Below are 17679 nucleotides of genomic sequence, written 5' to 3' on the forward strand. Positions count from 1 at the left end.
CAATGATTTCCATGAAAATACCAGTTAAATTTGTGGGCTTCAATTAATTAGTACAATAATGTAATATTGAATTACCTTATTTCTACAGTGTTACATGTAATTATGTTAGATTACATTACAGCTTCATTAACAAAATCATATTTTCAATAATTTTGTAATAAATTTTGTCTTGCAGGGCTTTATCGACAGATTTAATTGAGGGTAACTTTGCATCTTCTGGTGAGCTATATGTTTGTGGTTTAGGCTTTAGTGCTGCACTAATATCCATGCTGGCAGATTCTATCCAGAGGTATAAATCAATTATCCTCACATACAGATCTGATTGCAAGATCAGGACCATAGACATCATCTGTGTAATGCATACTTCCCTTTCAACTATCAAGTTAAATTAGGTCTAAATAAAACTAAGCTGATGAAATTATATATGCCTATTTAAGACTGTAATTCAGCAAGATATTTAATTACAATTTAGGTTACTTAAGAAGCTTGCCATTTTTTCTCAGGACTCATGCTGCTATTTAATACATAATTTGTTATTTCAATATTATTCACCATATTCTTAATTACAATAATTGTACTGATTTTGATATATAAATGTTTAAAGTGATTGAGACTGCGCATATATTTTCTTCTTTGAGATACAGTGTTATTTACTTAGATACAACTTTACAAAAATCACACAGTATTCAAACATGGGAGGGAGTAGATTTAGACCGTAAGTCCTCTATTACATATTGCCTTGCTTCCCAGAACAGCACTTAATGGCTTAGGCCTTTGAGTTTAAAACATGTCTATTTGGCACAGCAAGAAGGGATGTTTTAAAGAACAGGAAAAACTTATGTGAGAATTGAACCTCAACAAATCGAATCCCAGATTCTGTTACCAAAGACTGCTTCAAAAACATCAGAACCTGTGTTACGCTGTTACTTTTAGCAGTCTTAGGAGTGCCAAGTAGCTAACACAACTGTACCGCTTGCATTAATATAGGAAAATCAGACTGACTTTCAAATCTGGCCTAAGCTCCTCCTTGTTGGAAGACCGACATTTAAGCAAAATCAGTAGAAGGCACAAAAAACCGACACGTGCAAAGGTATATATACAATGTTTTCTAATAGAGAACAATTTCAAGGGAATATTATGTCTCCAAGGGAATGTATCCAGTGGTCTTTATGGGTGAGTCCGGCTCCTTCTTGCTGACTGGACAAGTCTGTCTCCTCCTTGCTACCTCCAGCTGGATCATAACTTGAAAAAGAGCCACAAGGCTTACCTTAGAGCGATCTGACTCCCAAAGAGGATTTTCAGTGTCCTCTCACACTGACTGTTTTGCTGGTTTCTTCAGCTAAGTCAGCTAGAAGTGACCTAATTCATACCAAATGATCAATGGACATTCCATGTTCAGTAAACAAAATTATTGTTCTCTCTCTGGAAAGAAAGTTCATGGTAGAAACCAATTATATTTGGGAGCTGAATCTGTAGCCTTTGATGTCGGTGTGTAAACAGCACAGGTGGAAAGATAATTCAGCTTTAGGTTCTTATAATCCTCGTAGATATCTGTGGTAGTTGGGAAATAAAGGAAACAAAGTTAACTGTAGCAATGAACCACAACAATGAAAATCAGATAATGTCACCCACCAGGTAATAAATTGTTCTTGTACAATGTAACAGGCTACGAGTAATGCACGCTACCAATGAAAACAGTGGGAAGAAAGCTTGGAAGAAGTATGTTTCTATTCAGTCCTTGTAGGCTTAAGTCATATATTGCACACTTAGAAATAAAGATTCCTCAAAGTGATGACTTTGAGGAATCATAACTTTTTTCATTCTCTTATTCTTTGATAGACAAAGTAATCTTTCTTGGTGTAAGCTTTCTTCTCCATCCATCAAATAGCAGTCAAATTAAAGGAGCATTCCTATACCGTTGAGGAAGTCACTAGGCCTATCTTTAAATCCTCTCACCTTCACTGATTTTGGGTGTCTTTTCTTCTTTTGAAGGTAGAATATGGAAAAGACTTCAGCAATTTAAAAAAAATATTGTACATTTAAAATTCTCTTTGAGTTTCTCTTACATTTTTTTAGGACAGGATGTTGATGAGTTTTCCAAAGACATGCAGAAGGAGTATTTACATTATATATTTCGGGTGGAGGAAATACGAATTTTGTAAAACAGTGACAGAAAGATAAAGGGCGCAGATTATTTTCCATGTGATTTGCTAAACAAACTTAACAAAAAGCCTCTGTTTCCCTAGCAGCACTCTCCCCAGAACAGCCTGCCAACTGGAGAGCCCTATCTTTGAACTGTTTGGGGGAGTCAAAAGAAAACTCATTAAGGAGGTTTCTCTCCTTTTACCTGAGGCCATGTTTGTTTTAGGTAAGTATTCTTTGGGAGTTGACATAAAGGAGGGGCTGAAAGGCCCAGGCAAGCGCCCAGCCTGCCACAGCCTTCAGACCACCACCAAGTGCCATGGAGGGTGCAGCTGCAGGTCTCTCACTCCAGGCTGCAGCGGGCCACGTCTGCCATCGTTCCCAGGGCACCCACCGGCAGCAGTGGCACCCATCCCGGCCGAGGGAGCACCCAGACAGGTAAGGCGGGCACAGGGAGACTTTTTTCAGCAGCCTTCCTTTCAAAACTCTGTCTGTCAGTATTATTTGAATGTAACGATTTTGTCATTGAATAGACAACGGAAAACAATTTCTAACTTCTGAAGTGAAGGGCAAAATACCTGTCTCAAAATGTTTCACTTGGAACAGGTGACATTTATTTTGCTGGTATTTTATCCTTTTCAGTCAAATATTTCAGAACTTAATTCTAAATGGAAGTAAATTAAAATTAAGGTTGCGATAACTGATTTATTATTATTTTTACGTTTATTTACCTTTCGTATCTGAAAGCACTTTTCCATTTCCCCAACTGTATGAATCTTTTACGCAGCAGCAGAGATGGAAAATGCTGTTAAAAAGAGCATCCATAATTGTGGTCGCTTCCACCAAACAAAGGCAGATGTAGCATCCACCACTGCATATGCTCTCTTAAGCTAATTAGACCAGATTGCCCATGTCAGTTTAATGCTGGAGTTGCTTACTCAATAAATAACCAGCCACTCAATGATGACATGGAATCTGTATTTAGACATACTGTCAGAGAGGGAGGGTTACTTTTTATTTTGTAGCAGTGCTGCATAAATAAGGAGATTTCAGTATTCATTACATCATCATTTGGAGATAAATGCAGTCACTTTGCATGGTGAAATCTTAAAGGGAAATGACACCTTAGTTTAAAATGTGTAACCGATTGTCTATCTTGTTTAATCAGATCGTAGACGGAAGACAGACTGATATTGCCATAGAAATCAGATTTCCCAAATTAAAATATGTTGAAAATATAAAAAAAAAAGTTATCTCAAAAGATACCAGCAGAATCTAATAAAAGGATCTGTACTGTGTGGATATTACCACAAATAATTAACTGTGGGAGTGCTATTCTATCTTAATCTTTCAGCAGCCCTGCTTTATGGAGGCCCTGGATGCTCACAGCAAGAGATGGTGAGATGACAGAGAATCAGCAAATGGTGAGACTAAACTCTGGATAAAATGATCCTTATAGAAAACAGGTACAGATATTGAAACCATGTGAACACAGGAAGGGAGGCTTGGTCATCTATTAATTTTTTCTTTCAAGTATTTCTTCAGTGTTAGAAAATATGGTTCAAATTACACAAAAATCATTATCAGTTTTTAAAGAGCTGCAGAAAGCACTGCTTACTCAAAACAACCCTTATTTTAACAGCAGTTTTTATTTGCTTTATTATAAAAATAAGAATATCCTCAGTTTGAAATTTTCGAGTGTGGTCTGTATGTGATTTTTTGTATATAGGAGGAGTTTGAGTGAAAATGACTTTAAGATGAAATTTAGAAATCATGCTTTCAGGTGCAGAGTTTTATTGATTGGTTTTTTTTGGGGAGGGATGTTGCTGTAGCTAAACCAGCTAGGAAATCAACAGAAAACTGGATTTTAAAGTAGCTCTTACTGTCAAGTGCCTTTGAAAGGTGCTGTGATTATTAGTTTTACTTGCTTATGTAGGAAGATTTGTTAGGCTCAAAGAACAAAAATAGAGATTGAAGAACATTCAACACAGGTCCTGATGCTGTAAACTTTAAAAAAAATATAATGAAATGGTGCTACTCCCGTGCTTAGTTTTAAGCATCTGTATAAGTTTTTGCAGTATCCGATTCACAGTTATATCTTCAACTTTTTACCAAACATTCTGCAGGTTAAGACAACAGCTCTCCTTCGTGCAAGTCTTTAAAGACTCACAATTTCTACTGTATTTTAACATGTGCAACACTTTTTTACCCTGTACTTTTTGTCTGCTGATGATGGAGGTTGAAACTTTACAGATCTGAGGGAGTCCCACGCTCCTCCCGGCAGGTGCCTGCAGAAGAATGTCCTTCCCAGTGGTGTTCCAAGAGGGACCTGTAAATTTACTAAGGATAAGAGGAGTCTTACCCTCATGGGAGTTCATGCTTACAGTGATAATTTCAAGAAACTGAGGTTTCTGAAATCAGGAAGTTGTGATTTATTACTGAGGTTATGTTTTTGTATAATATTTTATTCAACCAGCTCAAAAGTTTTAATTCACACTTAGGGTTCTGCCCACTTGTGTGAGAAAAATAAACCATATATGAAGTTTTACACATTCATGCTAGCAGCCTGGCATTGTTTCAAGCCAAGTATAACTAAAAGAGTTGGCTTCAATTTTTTTTTATCATGTCTCCTTCCTGCCAGATCCTTCTCATGCATACCTTATGGCCTGTCAACATTGCTTCAGCATCCTAGATGCCTCTGTAGCTTGGGACCTAATGAGGGCTGAACGAAGGCTTTAGGACCCTTTCCATATGCTTTTTAACAGGGTCACAACAACTGAGGGAAGATGTTTGGACACTTTGTGTGGTGCATAGGTAGAAAGAGGTGCTCACTAATGCATACCTACATCCCACAGCTGTGCAAGGCAAGAGGTATCTTCTTCAGCAAAGTTACTGAGATTTCAGCAGAAGGCCTTCAAAGATGGATTGAGCACAATGTTTGTGCTAGTTAGTTGCATGCTGGCTACTTTTATTTTCTACAATGTATATGTACAAATGCCAATGCTTTACAGATTGGTAGACACTCAAACACTGGACAGTGAAGCAAATAAAAGTTTCAATATCCTTTGTATCATTAAAAAAATGTTTAGGTGTATACATATAAGAATCTAACCTGAGAAACTGAAAGATGCAGAGCAAAGCACTAAAAAATGAAAGTACTGGTAAAAAATTTGAACTAATAATTTTAACTCTGTTGCTAAGAACATGTGTTTTAATAACCTGTATAGTTACCTATACATAATACACTTTTCCTTATATAAAAAGTAATACTTTTTCTACTACCTAAATTCAAATACGTTGTTACTTATGCCTGAAGAAAAGCCATGAAAAGTAAGTTAAAGTTTTTTATTAGCATATCTACAACATAATAAAAATTAACACTGAACATTTTCTGCTGTATACAAACCGAGTTAGATTTTGCAATTAATTGGCTTTTATGATATATTGTATTCTGAAAAGAAAAAGCATATAATGTGTGTTCAATCAATACATGTTATTGTATATATAATTATGAAAAAAATAATATATATTCCGAAGAGAAGAGAGCAGAAAATACAGGTCAATAAAGATAAAAAAGACTATTTTAATTTTAACGTAAATATGAAAGGAGAAAAGTAACATGTGGTATTTAACACAGATATTATGATCACATTTACAATGTTCAGGCAGATCAAGAGTCCGTTTTACTAGATACTGTGGAAACAAGGTAAATGAGTCTCCTGATTAAACACACACACACAAAAAAAAAAACAACCAACAAAATCCTAACAGCCTGAAGACAAATCATTTTGGCTACAAGACAAACAGGTAAGTATTACAGAAATAGGCCAACATGAAAGGTACAGAGAGAATTCTGCAAGACCCCTTGCTCAGTCCATAGCCCAGGGGCTTTTTGGGGCCCACCAAAATATACACGCTGAAGCCTACTTCCTCAGAAAGACAAATTAATTGCTCTGACAATTTTTTGTTTGCAGCAGAGTGGACGGTTTCTAGATTCTATTCACCAGAAGTCCTAGTATAGCAAAGCTAAATCTTCCTATTTTATGCATCATTGTTTGTAGCAATAGAAGCAAAAAAGAAATCTTCTTGTTTTAAGACATGGAAGAGAATACATACCTACAAGATGAAGTGACAGGCCTCAGTGATTTTGGGAGATGCTTTCAGGTTTACATTCAAGGTTTATAATCCTAATAGAATTTAGTAACATTAACATTTGCAAATTATTGGTTTTTATTGTGATGTTAATTTGAAGGAATTTATTCTGTGCTAAATTTAATTTTTATATTTAAAATACATTTTTGCTACCTACTTACTGAATCTTGATTTTACTGTTTGGAATCTTAATGTGCTTGTGTGATCTTTGATTAAATTAAGTTTGCCAATGTGAACATTCCAACTCCAAACTGCTGGTTAGTGTAGTTTAGTTAAAGAGGTATTTTATAAAACCCTAACCTCCCAGTCCTTTAAACTGATTAAACATCCTTTTTTCTTACAATCACTGAACTTCCATTTGGTGGTGTTATTAGCTCACCAGTCACTATAGATATTCCATAAGAACTTAGGGAAAATGTACAACTTCTTCGCTTTATGGCTGATAAAATGTCCAAGTTCAAATGGTTTGTTAAATGTGCAACTATGGGCAGACTTTGGGCACATATATTCTCTGAGGTACACTTACATGCAGCACAGCAAACAAAACAAAATTACTGTAGAATTTTACAGTTATCTGTAGAAGAAAAAAAGTGAAATCTTCATTTTTAGCCTACTCTAAATAATAAATGTCTCTTTACAGTCAGAACTGGATGGTCAACTAATAAATTTTAGATCAAAAGGAGCCCTGGGGTTTCAACATCCAGTGAGGTGAGTTAAATCCTATCACTTGATACAGAAAAAGTGACACCTTCCAAGCCAAGACATATTCCTTCTCAGGAGAAGTATCAGTTTGTCTCTGGAGTATCTCTTTTTAGTCATGCAGTTTAACTCCTCACCAGATTCCATAGATTTTTATACCCCTACAAGGAAAGATGCCCAGGCTGAACAGACCCTGAAACAATATGCTAATAATTAAAATAAGAAAAAAGTAATCTTAAAAGAAACAATGTTCTTCCGCCTCATCTAATTTATATTTACATTTATTAATATGATAACAAAGCCACAAAGCCCAAATAATTAACTTGAACAGCTGCTAACGGAATGCGACTTGTTACAGATCTGTGTCAGGCTGGCTTAAATTTGCCCTTGAATAAAAGTTAAACACCAGGTAAAGCTTTTCCTATGCCTGAGGGATTTATAGGGGTTTTCATCAACATTTGGATCCTTTAAGGCTTAATGATGTAGAAACTCCTGATTTGGACTTGCATTTAGAGGAGGAAAATTAATTGAATATCCCTCTTCTTTACAAGTGCTTGTTTTTATAAAAGTTGTAGAAGTTTAAATTCTATGTGACCTTTATCACTGTCAAATTTAATTGAAAACTGGCCAAAGTGGAACGAAGAGGAAGAGATGTACATACATATGCACACAAAACCACATACATATGTTTACAGACCACCTAAGTTTTGCTTTAGTGGGAAAGCTGGTGAAAACCTGAAATGTAAATTCATTATTTCAATACAAAACTATATGAATTTTGAAATAAATCACTGTGAGTGTACAGCTCCTCCTCCACCTGGAGACACAAAATCCACTAAGATCAACCTCTATGCAACAGGCAACCCACCCCAATCTTAAATGGGTGTCTTAATTCCAGAATCCCAGAACATTCATCAGACTTCCCCCAGTTGCATGGGACACTTCTGAACTGTGCTGAAAACCAAACCAAACCATCTCAAGTACGCATCATTGCCCTGGTAACACTTTATCAGGGTAGGAACTTCGATAAATCCAATACACAATATGTCCAAAGCCACTGATGTAGTGTAAAATCAACAGTACCTTTCAGTTAGCAACTTTTATTTTAAAAGAAAAGGAACTCTAGGATTTTTCTCTCCCCAAAGAAAGATAAAAATAGGTTTTAATAGTCAAGATAGCTTAGCTGGGAAAGCATTACATAGTATTACTTTTTCTCTTAAAATGTTTTCTTATTAGACTCTATTTGCCCAAGTCCAAATCCCAAAAGTTTCTTAATAACATCGGAGAGAAGGTTCTGGCGAGTTTTCCAGTACAAGCTACAATTCACTTCTACAATGATGATGCTGATTCTGAGGAAGATGAAGAAGAAATCAGTTCAGCCTAATAACGAACAGTGGTCAGCCTTGATGAACGCAAAAATTTAAAAAATCAAGAGATAAAAAAAGAACTGTCAGAAACATATGGACAAACATCTAACCAAACAAATACATCAAAAGCTCAGAAGAAAATTATTTATAACTATCTTACCAAGAAGAATGAGTCAAAGCAACTGGAAACTAACAGGAAATCCTTTTGTGTTTTGAGAAACTTTTAAATAAAACGCTGAAGGTGAACAAAAGATAATAAGGTTTAAATTAAGTTGATGTAAGTAACGTGGATTAAGACCATTAAAAGCACTGTACTTAGGTTCTTACTTTTTTTTTTTTTTTTTACATTGCAGTCCTGATAAAATGAAAATGGGACTGATTATGGGGCAAAATAACGTAACATACAGCTCCAAAATAACCCAAAGGATTCAAAATGCAACATTCGTAAGAATTTAAGTAAGGAATGATTTAAAATGCAAAGGCTGTTGCTTCTTAGCTTTATTGGCCATGTTTATTCTGATATAAATGCTGTATGACAAATTGACCTAATCCATTTCAAGAGAGATTCTAGTATAAACTTTTGTCAAGACAAGTTCTAAATGACAGTCTGGGGTCCTGTCATTCTGTTATTATCAGATTTCCCCCCCTCTAGTCAGAAAAGTGTCTTTTTGTCAGTCAGAGAAAAAAAGTCAGTTTTGCTTAAAAGCTATGGTTTAATTTAATGACACATAAAAATATGCATTATATGCTACCTTTATTTTTTTTCTGTTCACCACAATATTAAAATCTTATTTCTATGGCTTTGTGCGCTTTAATCTATGATTTTAATATAACTGACCTACTGCTAGTTCCCATCTAGTGGGGTTTGGACGTGTATCTCACTACCTTGATATTTCTTTTAAATTGATGTTCAGGAAGACTTAAGACTGATTTTCATAGCATCTTTTTGTTATGTACAATGTAGACACATTTGTTCCAACATTGTTATTCCACTAGCAAAACCTGCTTTTTTTCAGTACAGTTTATTTCATTCAGAGAATTGGTATAATGTATTGTGCTTAAAACTTTTGTTTGCATAAATTGTGTATGCTCAGGGAGTTTGCCAGTACTTTTCTTGCTATGCCAGCATTTTTTAAATAGCTCAAGGATTAGCTATTTGTCCCCACTATGTTTCAGAATTATTATGCTTCATGTATCTTGTCTTTAACCAAAACTCCCATATTTTCCCCAGAGACAAGGCACAGGCAGAATCCAAGCTTCTTGGCCTTTTCTACACTACTGTCGGTGGCATAGATAAGGTCAGACAGTTGTAAAGGCTACTTAAAGTGAGTGTCAGATCCCTCTTAGTACAATGTAGGGTCAAACAAGGCGATAGTGTTACAGATTCTAAGTCTAGCAAATCAGGGTTCCAAATGAATCAACATATTACAATGGAAGATTAAAAAAAAAAATCTTCATTTACAAACTAAAAAGCGGATTTATAAATTACATTTACACAAGCACACAGCATCCTATAATACACAGAATTACAAGAACTAGTTGAAATTGTAAACCCTGGTGTGACACATGAAAACTCAGCTTTTACATTTCACTCATTATCTGCACATCTTCACTTCCCAACATATAGAACTAAAATACAGACATTTTAAAGGTCTTTCACTTCTCTCACAACATATTCTAAAATTATTTTTGCTCCAGCTTCATCATTATACAGTCATTATTTCACAAGCAAACAGGAAAGTGTCCAAGATCACTTAAAAGGTCGGCAATGACATATTCCCGACAATGGTTGAATTATTGTATATTAAGCCATAACTTCTTCCTTGCAAGAAACTCTGGTCTCCATCAATGCTCAGCTGAGTTCACTCCTAACATCTGGAGTTCTGCCCTCACCTTGAGTCCTGAGCAGCGCTTTTTCTCACCTTTTAAGACACCTCTGTGTGTGTGTCCATGCTGCCATTTTTCTCTATGCTGACACACACCAACCTGGTTACTGCTGAATTGCTCAGGCGCTCATTGAGGATTACTGGAATCTGGAGGGATGTGTTGAGGGAACCATCTCCATCCCCTATGAAAACAGTGGTTACCACACAATCACCACACAGCACAGTGCTCCCTAATACACACACACACATCACCCTGAAGAGCCATTTACTTTACACAGATATTGTGACCATTTTAGGATCCATGATGTAAAAGGAACACTCTGTACTTGCTTCCTTGCTCATCCTTACCTTTCCACTTAAGACCATGTTGCTTCCTCCTTTACAGCTTCTCTGCCTGCCCTGCAGACACCTAGCAGTGGGCTGTGGTTACTCTTTAGAAAAGGATCAGATGAGATCAGTGCATAGTTGCTGACAGAGATGCCCAGCAAGAGCTGGTGTTATGATAGTTGCAGGATGGCAATGAGGAACCTACATCCGCAGGATCGTATTACATAAATGGCGGCCAGCTTCAGTTGCAACTGAGACTGATCTTCCTGCATTAAGGAGAGGTTTTGAGCTGGAAGGATGAGCATCAAGAGGTGGTACTATGTGTTGACGCTGAGGACTGATTATTAACAGCAGACAGAAATCTTCAAAAGCTCAATCTGAAAACACAGTTAACTGCAGCTTGGATGACCAGCAGAAGTTACCATATTTTCAGAAAGACAGAGCATTTGAAGATCTGTGTCTGGAGTTAACACCCAACCTTCAGCATCAACACCTCATCTTCCAAGCACACTCATTCCACTTGTGGGGAGCTTTGTTATCCTGTCCTGTACTCTCACTGGCTGGTGGTCAACCAGTCTGGAGTGGCAAGCAGCTCACTGAGATGTATGAAAAAGCCTCCTCGACATCCTGGCAGCAGCATGCCAGAACACTACCAGGTTCTGAGTTGATTTTTGGTTGGTGCAGTCTACTGAGTGTTTTGAGAAACAGAAGGCATTGGTTTCAGTGCACTAATTTAAATTAGGAGTGTTGGTAAAGAAGCTTTGGTCAGTATAAGCTGCTTCAGATGGGGTAACTAGTAAAACAGTCAACACAAGAGAACAGATGCAGTGTAGACAGTGGCCATGCATACTAACAGAACTACCATATCGATAATGCATGGGGCATTTTATTCCAAGTTTCCTGGTAACACATCCAGGCAAAACCGGAACTTGTCCAGGATTTCTGAACCTACAGCAAACCTAGTGGGACAGTAGCTCCGCTAAAAATATTCCTATGCAGAAAAGAGGAGCAGTTTTAGACAAATGCTGGATGTTTGGAAATCCCAGACAAGCGGCCACTGAATAAAAGCAGGTCGATTACCCAGAACGTGAGCCGTAAGTCTGTTGTGTCCTGAGAAGTGATATTCATACTTGACATGAATGCCATAAAGACAGAGGGGGGGAAGGATGATCAAGTATACAGATTGCACAAACAACAAAGCAGATCAGAATTTTTCAGCCTGGAAGACATGATTGAATATATAAACACAGTCTTTAACCTCTTCAGTGGCTTGGAGATGGTGGAGAATGATTTAACATCAAGTGAAAATAGTGAGCAGTGAGTTTAAAACAAAAGGAAGCACTTACTTAACCCAACTTGTGATTATGCTGTGATGTAGTTGAAACTAAGAGTTTACTACTTACAAGAAGTAAACGAAAGATTTTCATGAGAAAAATACAAAGATACATCATCTGGCTCAGAAGTTTCACATTGCTGCAGGCTGGGAAAGCATTCTAGGGAAACATTACTAGCTGCTTGTCCCAGTCTTTGCCCTTACTATTATAGCAGGCACTATTAGCCAGGGTTGGAAGCAGGCTATTAGCTATACTTATCTTTGGTCTTCGACAAAACAGCCATTTTAATACTCATAAATGGGCTACATGCTGGATGCATCAGATGTATATTTAACGACATAAGCAAGTGCTGTTATAAATCCACACCTCTGAAACAGAGAAAAAAATATCTTAAGAGAAGCGTGTTCTTTAAGACCATAGAACAGACACTGTTATTAGAAAAATACAATTTGATAATGGATGATAGTCTTACCAAAGGCTGTCGGAAATACCGAAACAAATCATCTTGCACAACTGCTGAGGTCTGACAACATTGTATCGACCTGAACTGATTCAATTTCTCAGTCCCTGCTACACACTCAATTTTATTTCCCCTGTATTGTCAAATTCCATTTTCAAAATAAGGTAATATTACTGTACTATTTACCTAATTGGCAATATTTAACTATAGTAATTGGAGTCAGCCAAAACAGTATTATCCTTTTCCTGTCAAACCAGCATTTTTTTTTCCTGAAATAACTGATTCTCTTTTCATGCTATAATGTCAACATACACTTACTTGCACACTTCAATAAAATATGCATGGCAATTCCTTACCAGTTTGCTAATAATTAAGAGCAGACTAAAAGTAAACTAATATTGCACATCTGTTATTCAACTGCAGTTAACTTCCAAGTTTCAGTTCTGGTTTGTTACTTCATCTGTGATTTGACCTTGCTAAGTTTTCAGTGACCTTAGAAACATCCATCATTTACAGGAAAAGATAACAAAGCATCCCCAAATAATGAGTTTATCATGAGCTTACTACTTCAAAGGCAAGACTAGAAACATAGCATTTTACAGATTCAATTGTTGGCTCAGGATCTCTGTTCCACAGAACTTCCCTTAGTAGTTCAACAGCTGCAACACTCCCAGCAAATGCTACCTTTCGATTTCCATTGTCTAAAATTATGATGGCAAAAGACAAGTTAATGTTCCACTGGTACATGAATGCTGGAGAGGTATCCAGACAACATCTACAATTTTACATTTCTCTTGTATGTATTCACATGAAAAAAACCAACAAAATTAAAGCATATTCATAAACCAGTCTTGAATTCTACTTCCAAGCTCCTTTAAGACAAGCTCTTGAAGGATACATATATCCAAGGGAAGCATATCTTTGCATGACATTAGTTTGTTGAGTGTTCTTCCTAAATATGATGCAGTAATAATTTAGATTAAGAGAAAAAGAACTATCACGGGAATTTTTTTTCCTAAGGTACATTTATACTGAGAGAATCACAACAGTAGCAGGACTAAATTGCCACAACTGAGAAAAGGCAATCTTCACAGTAGCAGTTTTATGAGCTCAAGAGACAAAATTAATCCAACTCACTCAAACATCTGCCATCTAATTACACTCCATATAATCATGATTTCCAGACTGGGTTAATCTATCAGCTGCTTTTAGCAAAAGGCTAAGAATTAAGTTGATACATAAACTGCACAGCATACCAACAAAATTTACTTTGGCAATCTCTATGTAAAGAAACTGGCAGAACAAGACTAAATGCTTCCAAAACGTTCTCCTCAGAATGTGGTTCAATTCATGAATAGAGGGAGAGATACAAAAAACCCCATTCCTCTCAGTAGTTTTAGAGCTGACTGGAAATGTAACAGTACAGCAACAAGTAGGACTTTGGATTAAACATTTTAGCCACTCAGATTCAAGTGCCCATGGAAAAGGTGCATTACGAAGCAAAATACATTTACACAAAATTATTAAGTATTCTGCCTGTAAGTCAGAAATACTTTATCATTTACACCAACAAATGAAACCAAAGTCCACAGAAACTGCCTGCTAAAGAAATCAAGTATTCAAAAGAGGGTTCAAAAAGAATGAAAAACCTATTAGTATTACTTTACCACTATATTTCCTTGCACATGCTTTACTTGTCCTTGGTGGCAGAGCTGCATTTTTAATGTTTATAGACCACCTAGCAGAGGTGTACCAATGAACAACCAGAGTACCAAAAAGAGATCTACACTATGGTACAAATACATACATTTTCCCTGCTCCTATTCACAGAAGAGCTTCAGGCACACTACCTGCGTTGTGGGCAGTATAAGCCCTCCTGAGTCAGGCCAATTTTTAACTTTACAGAAACATTGCCTGCAACAAGAGTATAAACATTTAATATTTGTATGAGAGGGTCTTTGATTGTACTTACTGATATCTGAACTTTTGCCATTAAAAAAAAAATCTCCAGTAATATAATTTGTTACTCACCTTATAGCCTATTCTGACCCCCAATAACAAACAATGGTTATTTTAAAGATTATCAAATCAAGCTGACAGCATTCTATAGCTCAAAATATTTTTAAACTGACCTGTACACTTCAGAATTCTTTAGGTAACAGCAAAAGTATACCTGCATATCTCAAGAAGACAGGCAACTCCATTTTGCTACTGCTGAAACAAGTTTTTTCACTCAGCATTGCTTCCTGCAGGGACATCACTTTCATGCCTACAAACCAAAATAAAATTTGAGATGCTGTGTTTCTTTTTCTTTCATTTTCTTATTCCAGTCATCCTGTCAGAACAGTAAACACAAACATACACAGAATTGTGCTAAGTTTTTACTCATATGTGCTTGTATGTTTTACTCCACATGCTTTATACCTGTGAACTTCACAACAGAGCATTTACCTCTTTTACTATAGCTCCCTGTTGATCTGCATTAGAGTAGCAAAATACTTCTATTAATGCTTACAATAAAAACAAAATTATGTGGACACACAAAGAATTTAGCTCTTCTGCTACTTCATATGCACACACTCCATTTGCGCTGAAGCCTCCAAGCTTATGGCATTCAATACAGTGCAATGCAAAAGACCAAAATCCAGGATAGCTTCCCTTTTAAAATAATTTGCATGACTCCATTCCCAAAGTTTCTCTTTCAGTACTTTTCAACTTTGAATATCATAAATAGATCATTTGTGTTGTTCCTACCCTTCCCTTTACAGCTAAGATGAAAAGAAGAGAGACATACTCTATCACCTTTACACAATTTGGCAACTATATCTCTATTATTTCCTTTGGCATACCATATTTTAATTTCAGAGAGTGCAACTTTGTTATTTTTTATGACATATTTACATGTGCATTCATTCAAATACCTTTTCGGGGAAATCTATCTTACAAAATTAAGTTTATAGCAAGGTGTATAAAATACCTTCAGTCTCCAATATGATAAAGACAGCAGAAAAATCATAGAAGTTGCATTAAAAAGCACGGCTGAAGTTTCATCATTTGGTTTCCTTCAGCAGGAATAATGCAGTTCGTTTAACTCTACTGGTTACTACTGGTTGTGCTGTAACAACACACCATCAATAAGTCAGAAAGGTGAAAATGAGGGCAAATTTAGCTTTTTGCCTTTATTTATTTAGTTTTTCCTCAGTCTCCGAGAAGAAAGGATACTTGATATCCAGTCTTTGAACAGGTATGTTTTGTAAAGAAAGGCACTACTAGCCACACAGTTCAATCATTTCAAGTTGTTTTTTTCTGAATATCTAAGGCAAAATCTATATAAATCCCACTAAATACCTACAGCTGTAAGTATGCTGTATATTTACAAAAGGCAGAATCACTCTTCTCTTTGCTGTCAGTTGCATAACTTTTCCTTAATCGCAGTCATAGTCAAGACCATGAAATGATGGACCCCAAATACCTGCAATTCCCTAAATATATCAGCCCACATACACTGTGTTATCTCGTTTTATTTGGATCACAGAGGCAATTTCTGAAGCGTCAAGCATTACTCCGAAGTTGAGGAAAAGGTCACTACCGTGTCTTTGAAGTACCGCTACGCAGTAGTGACAGAAAAGCAAAGATTGAGTTTCATGCCTGCAAGTTTTACTTAAACAAATGGCCCACGGTTTGCCTACTCACTTTGGTGCCTCTGTTAGTTTTCCCATAATTGTGAGGTCCACAGTTAAATGAGATGGCAGATTCATCACTGATACAATCTTTGTCCAAGGTTTACAGTCCTTTAATTTGTGTGCTTTCAGGGCCTGAGGGCATTTTCCAGTAGCTTTTCTTTATCCTGAAGGGATTTGAGTATCCTTAAGAGGGGACTAAATTAATCCTTACATCAAATTATACCAGAAATGTGGCCTTCACTCATTGTCAACTTAGAATTAAAAACGAAATTGCTTTCTCAGAAAGCAAAAGGAACATAGAATACGGGCAGAAATTACATGGAAAAAAAAGATTACAGTTAATACTTCATTGTCTACAATGTGATTAGAGAATTGACAAAAGAGTAAATACATCTTCATGTCTGTTGATCATAAAATCTTGAACTCACCCAAGTATGGGTGTTTGAACACATAAATCAAAATTAATAGAAGGACAAAATCGTGGCAGGAGTGGGGAAATAATAGCAACTGGGGCCAAAATAAAAAACAAAACTTCACAAAGAAGCCTACAACTATCAAGCAAAGAAACATTGAACTAATTTACAGTCATGAGGTTTAGGTTAAAATACTCATTCTTATAAAATGCCCCCAAACAACAACATACCTAAAATCTACTATTTCAGAGTGAAACGTTGAAAAGCATGTTTTCCTTCATTAAGTAGGTATTTTTCTCCTACCCATAACACCTAGCACAGTTTTTTTTTCTTCAAACGCAGCTGGAAAAAACAGCAAACTATGAGAGTCTAGATGACCACGAAACTAAACTTCTTATTCATACCAGACTGATTATTACCAGGTTTTAAGACTTCCCACAGCAACTGATGGTTGTTTTGACCGATTTCTAAAGAACTGGCATAAGACTCTTCACACAAATTTTCAAAAATCTCTTACTATCTTTTAATAAAGTAGGGATGTTTTAAAATAAATTATCTGCTGGTCAGAAGTTGGCTTATAGACCTAACAAACAAGAATGACGCTCTATTCACTGGTCTTTATAACAAAAAAAAAAAAAAAAGTAACTTTGACTACTGAAGATAATGGGGTTTGTGACTCTTGGAGGAAAGGAAATAAAAGTTGTGTCTCTGCTCAGTAATGCATACAGGAAAGAAAATTCACCGTTTAAGAAACATCTGAACCACTGCCTTAACAAGTTACTGTGCTTTGTACTATAACCTAACATGGACTTGCGGGTTCCTGTATTTCCAGAAATTTCCTTGAACCTAGTTTTCAATATTCTTCAGAATGGTTAAAAAGAAGTCATTTCAAGACTTGTTTCATCAAATCTTCACAACTCACGTTCCTTATTTCTAATAATCGTTGTATTTTAATAAGCCTACCAATTTGGGGAAAAAAAAAAAAAAAGAAAAAAAGAAAATAATCAGTTTGTCAAGTAAAGAATTGCATAAAGAGAAATGGACCACTCTACCTTCTCCCAGAACAAATACTACAGAATCACAGAAAAATTACTCACTTTAAACAAGTAAAAATTAGCCACACTTTATTAATATTTACAAATGAGAACTGTGTATTTACAATGTCAACCCTTTAAACTTGTAAAAAAAAAAAAAAAAAAAAAAAAGGAGAGAGCCT

General features: G+C 36.1%; 1 protein-coding gene across 1 annotated transcript; it reads left to right on the forward strand.

The window, feature by feature from the left end:
- Positions 1 to 2461: 2461 nt before the first annotated feature.
- Positions 2462 to 8377, forward strand: RIPPLY3 (ripply transcriptional repressor 3). Its single transcript, XM_010126991.1, has 4 exons — positions 2462 to 2580; positions 3497 to 3566; positions 6935 to 7002; positions 8230 to 8377. Exons 1-4 carry the CDS (start codon positions 2462 to 2464, stop codon positions 8375 to 8377), a joined length of 405 nt encoding a protein of 134 aa, XP_010125293.1.
- The last annotated feature ends 9302 nt before the right edge of the window (positions 8378 to 17679 follow it).

This window comes from Chlamydotis macqueenii, chromosome 1, assembly GCF_036417535.1.
Source record: "Chlamydotis macqueenii isolate bChlMac1 chromosome 1, bChlMac1.mat, whole genome shotgun sequence".
NCBI lineage: Eukaryota > Metazoa > Chordata > Aves > Otidiformes > Otididae > Chlamydotis > Chlamydotis macqueenii.

Coding starts and splice junctions, on each gene's coding strand:
- RIPPLY3 (XM_010126991.1), top strand. CDS start 2,462: ATGGAGGGTGCAGCTGCAGGTCTCTCACTCCAGGCTGCAGCGGGCCAC. Junction 2,581..3,496: donor CCGAGGGAGCACCCAGACAG/GTAAGGCGGGCA, acceptor TTAATCTTTCAG/CAGCCCTGCTTTATGGAGGC. Junction 7,003..8,229: donor GGGTTTCAACATCCAGTGAG/GTGAGTTAAATC, acceptor TTTTCTTATTAG/ACTCTATTTGCCCAAGTCCA.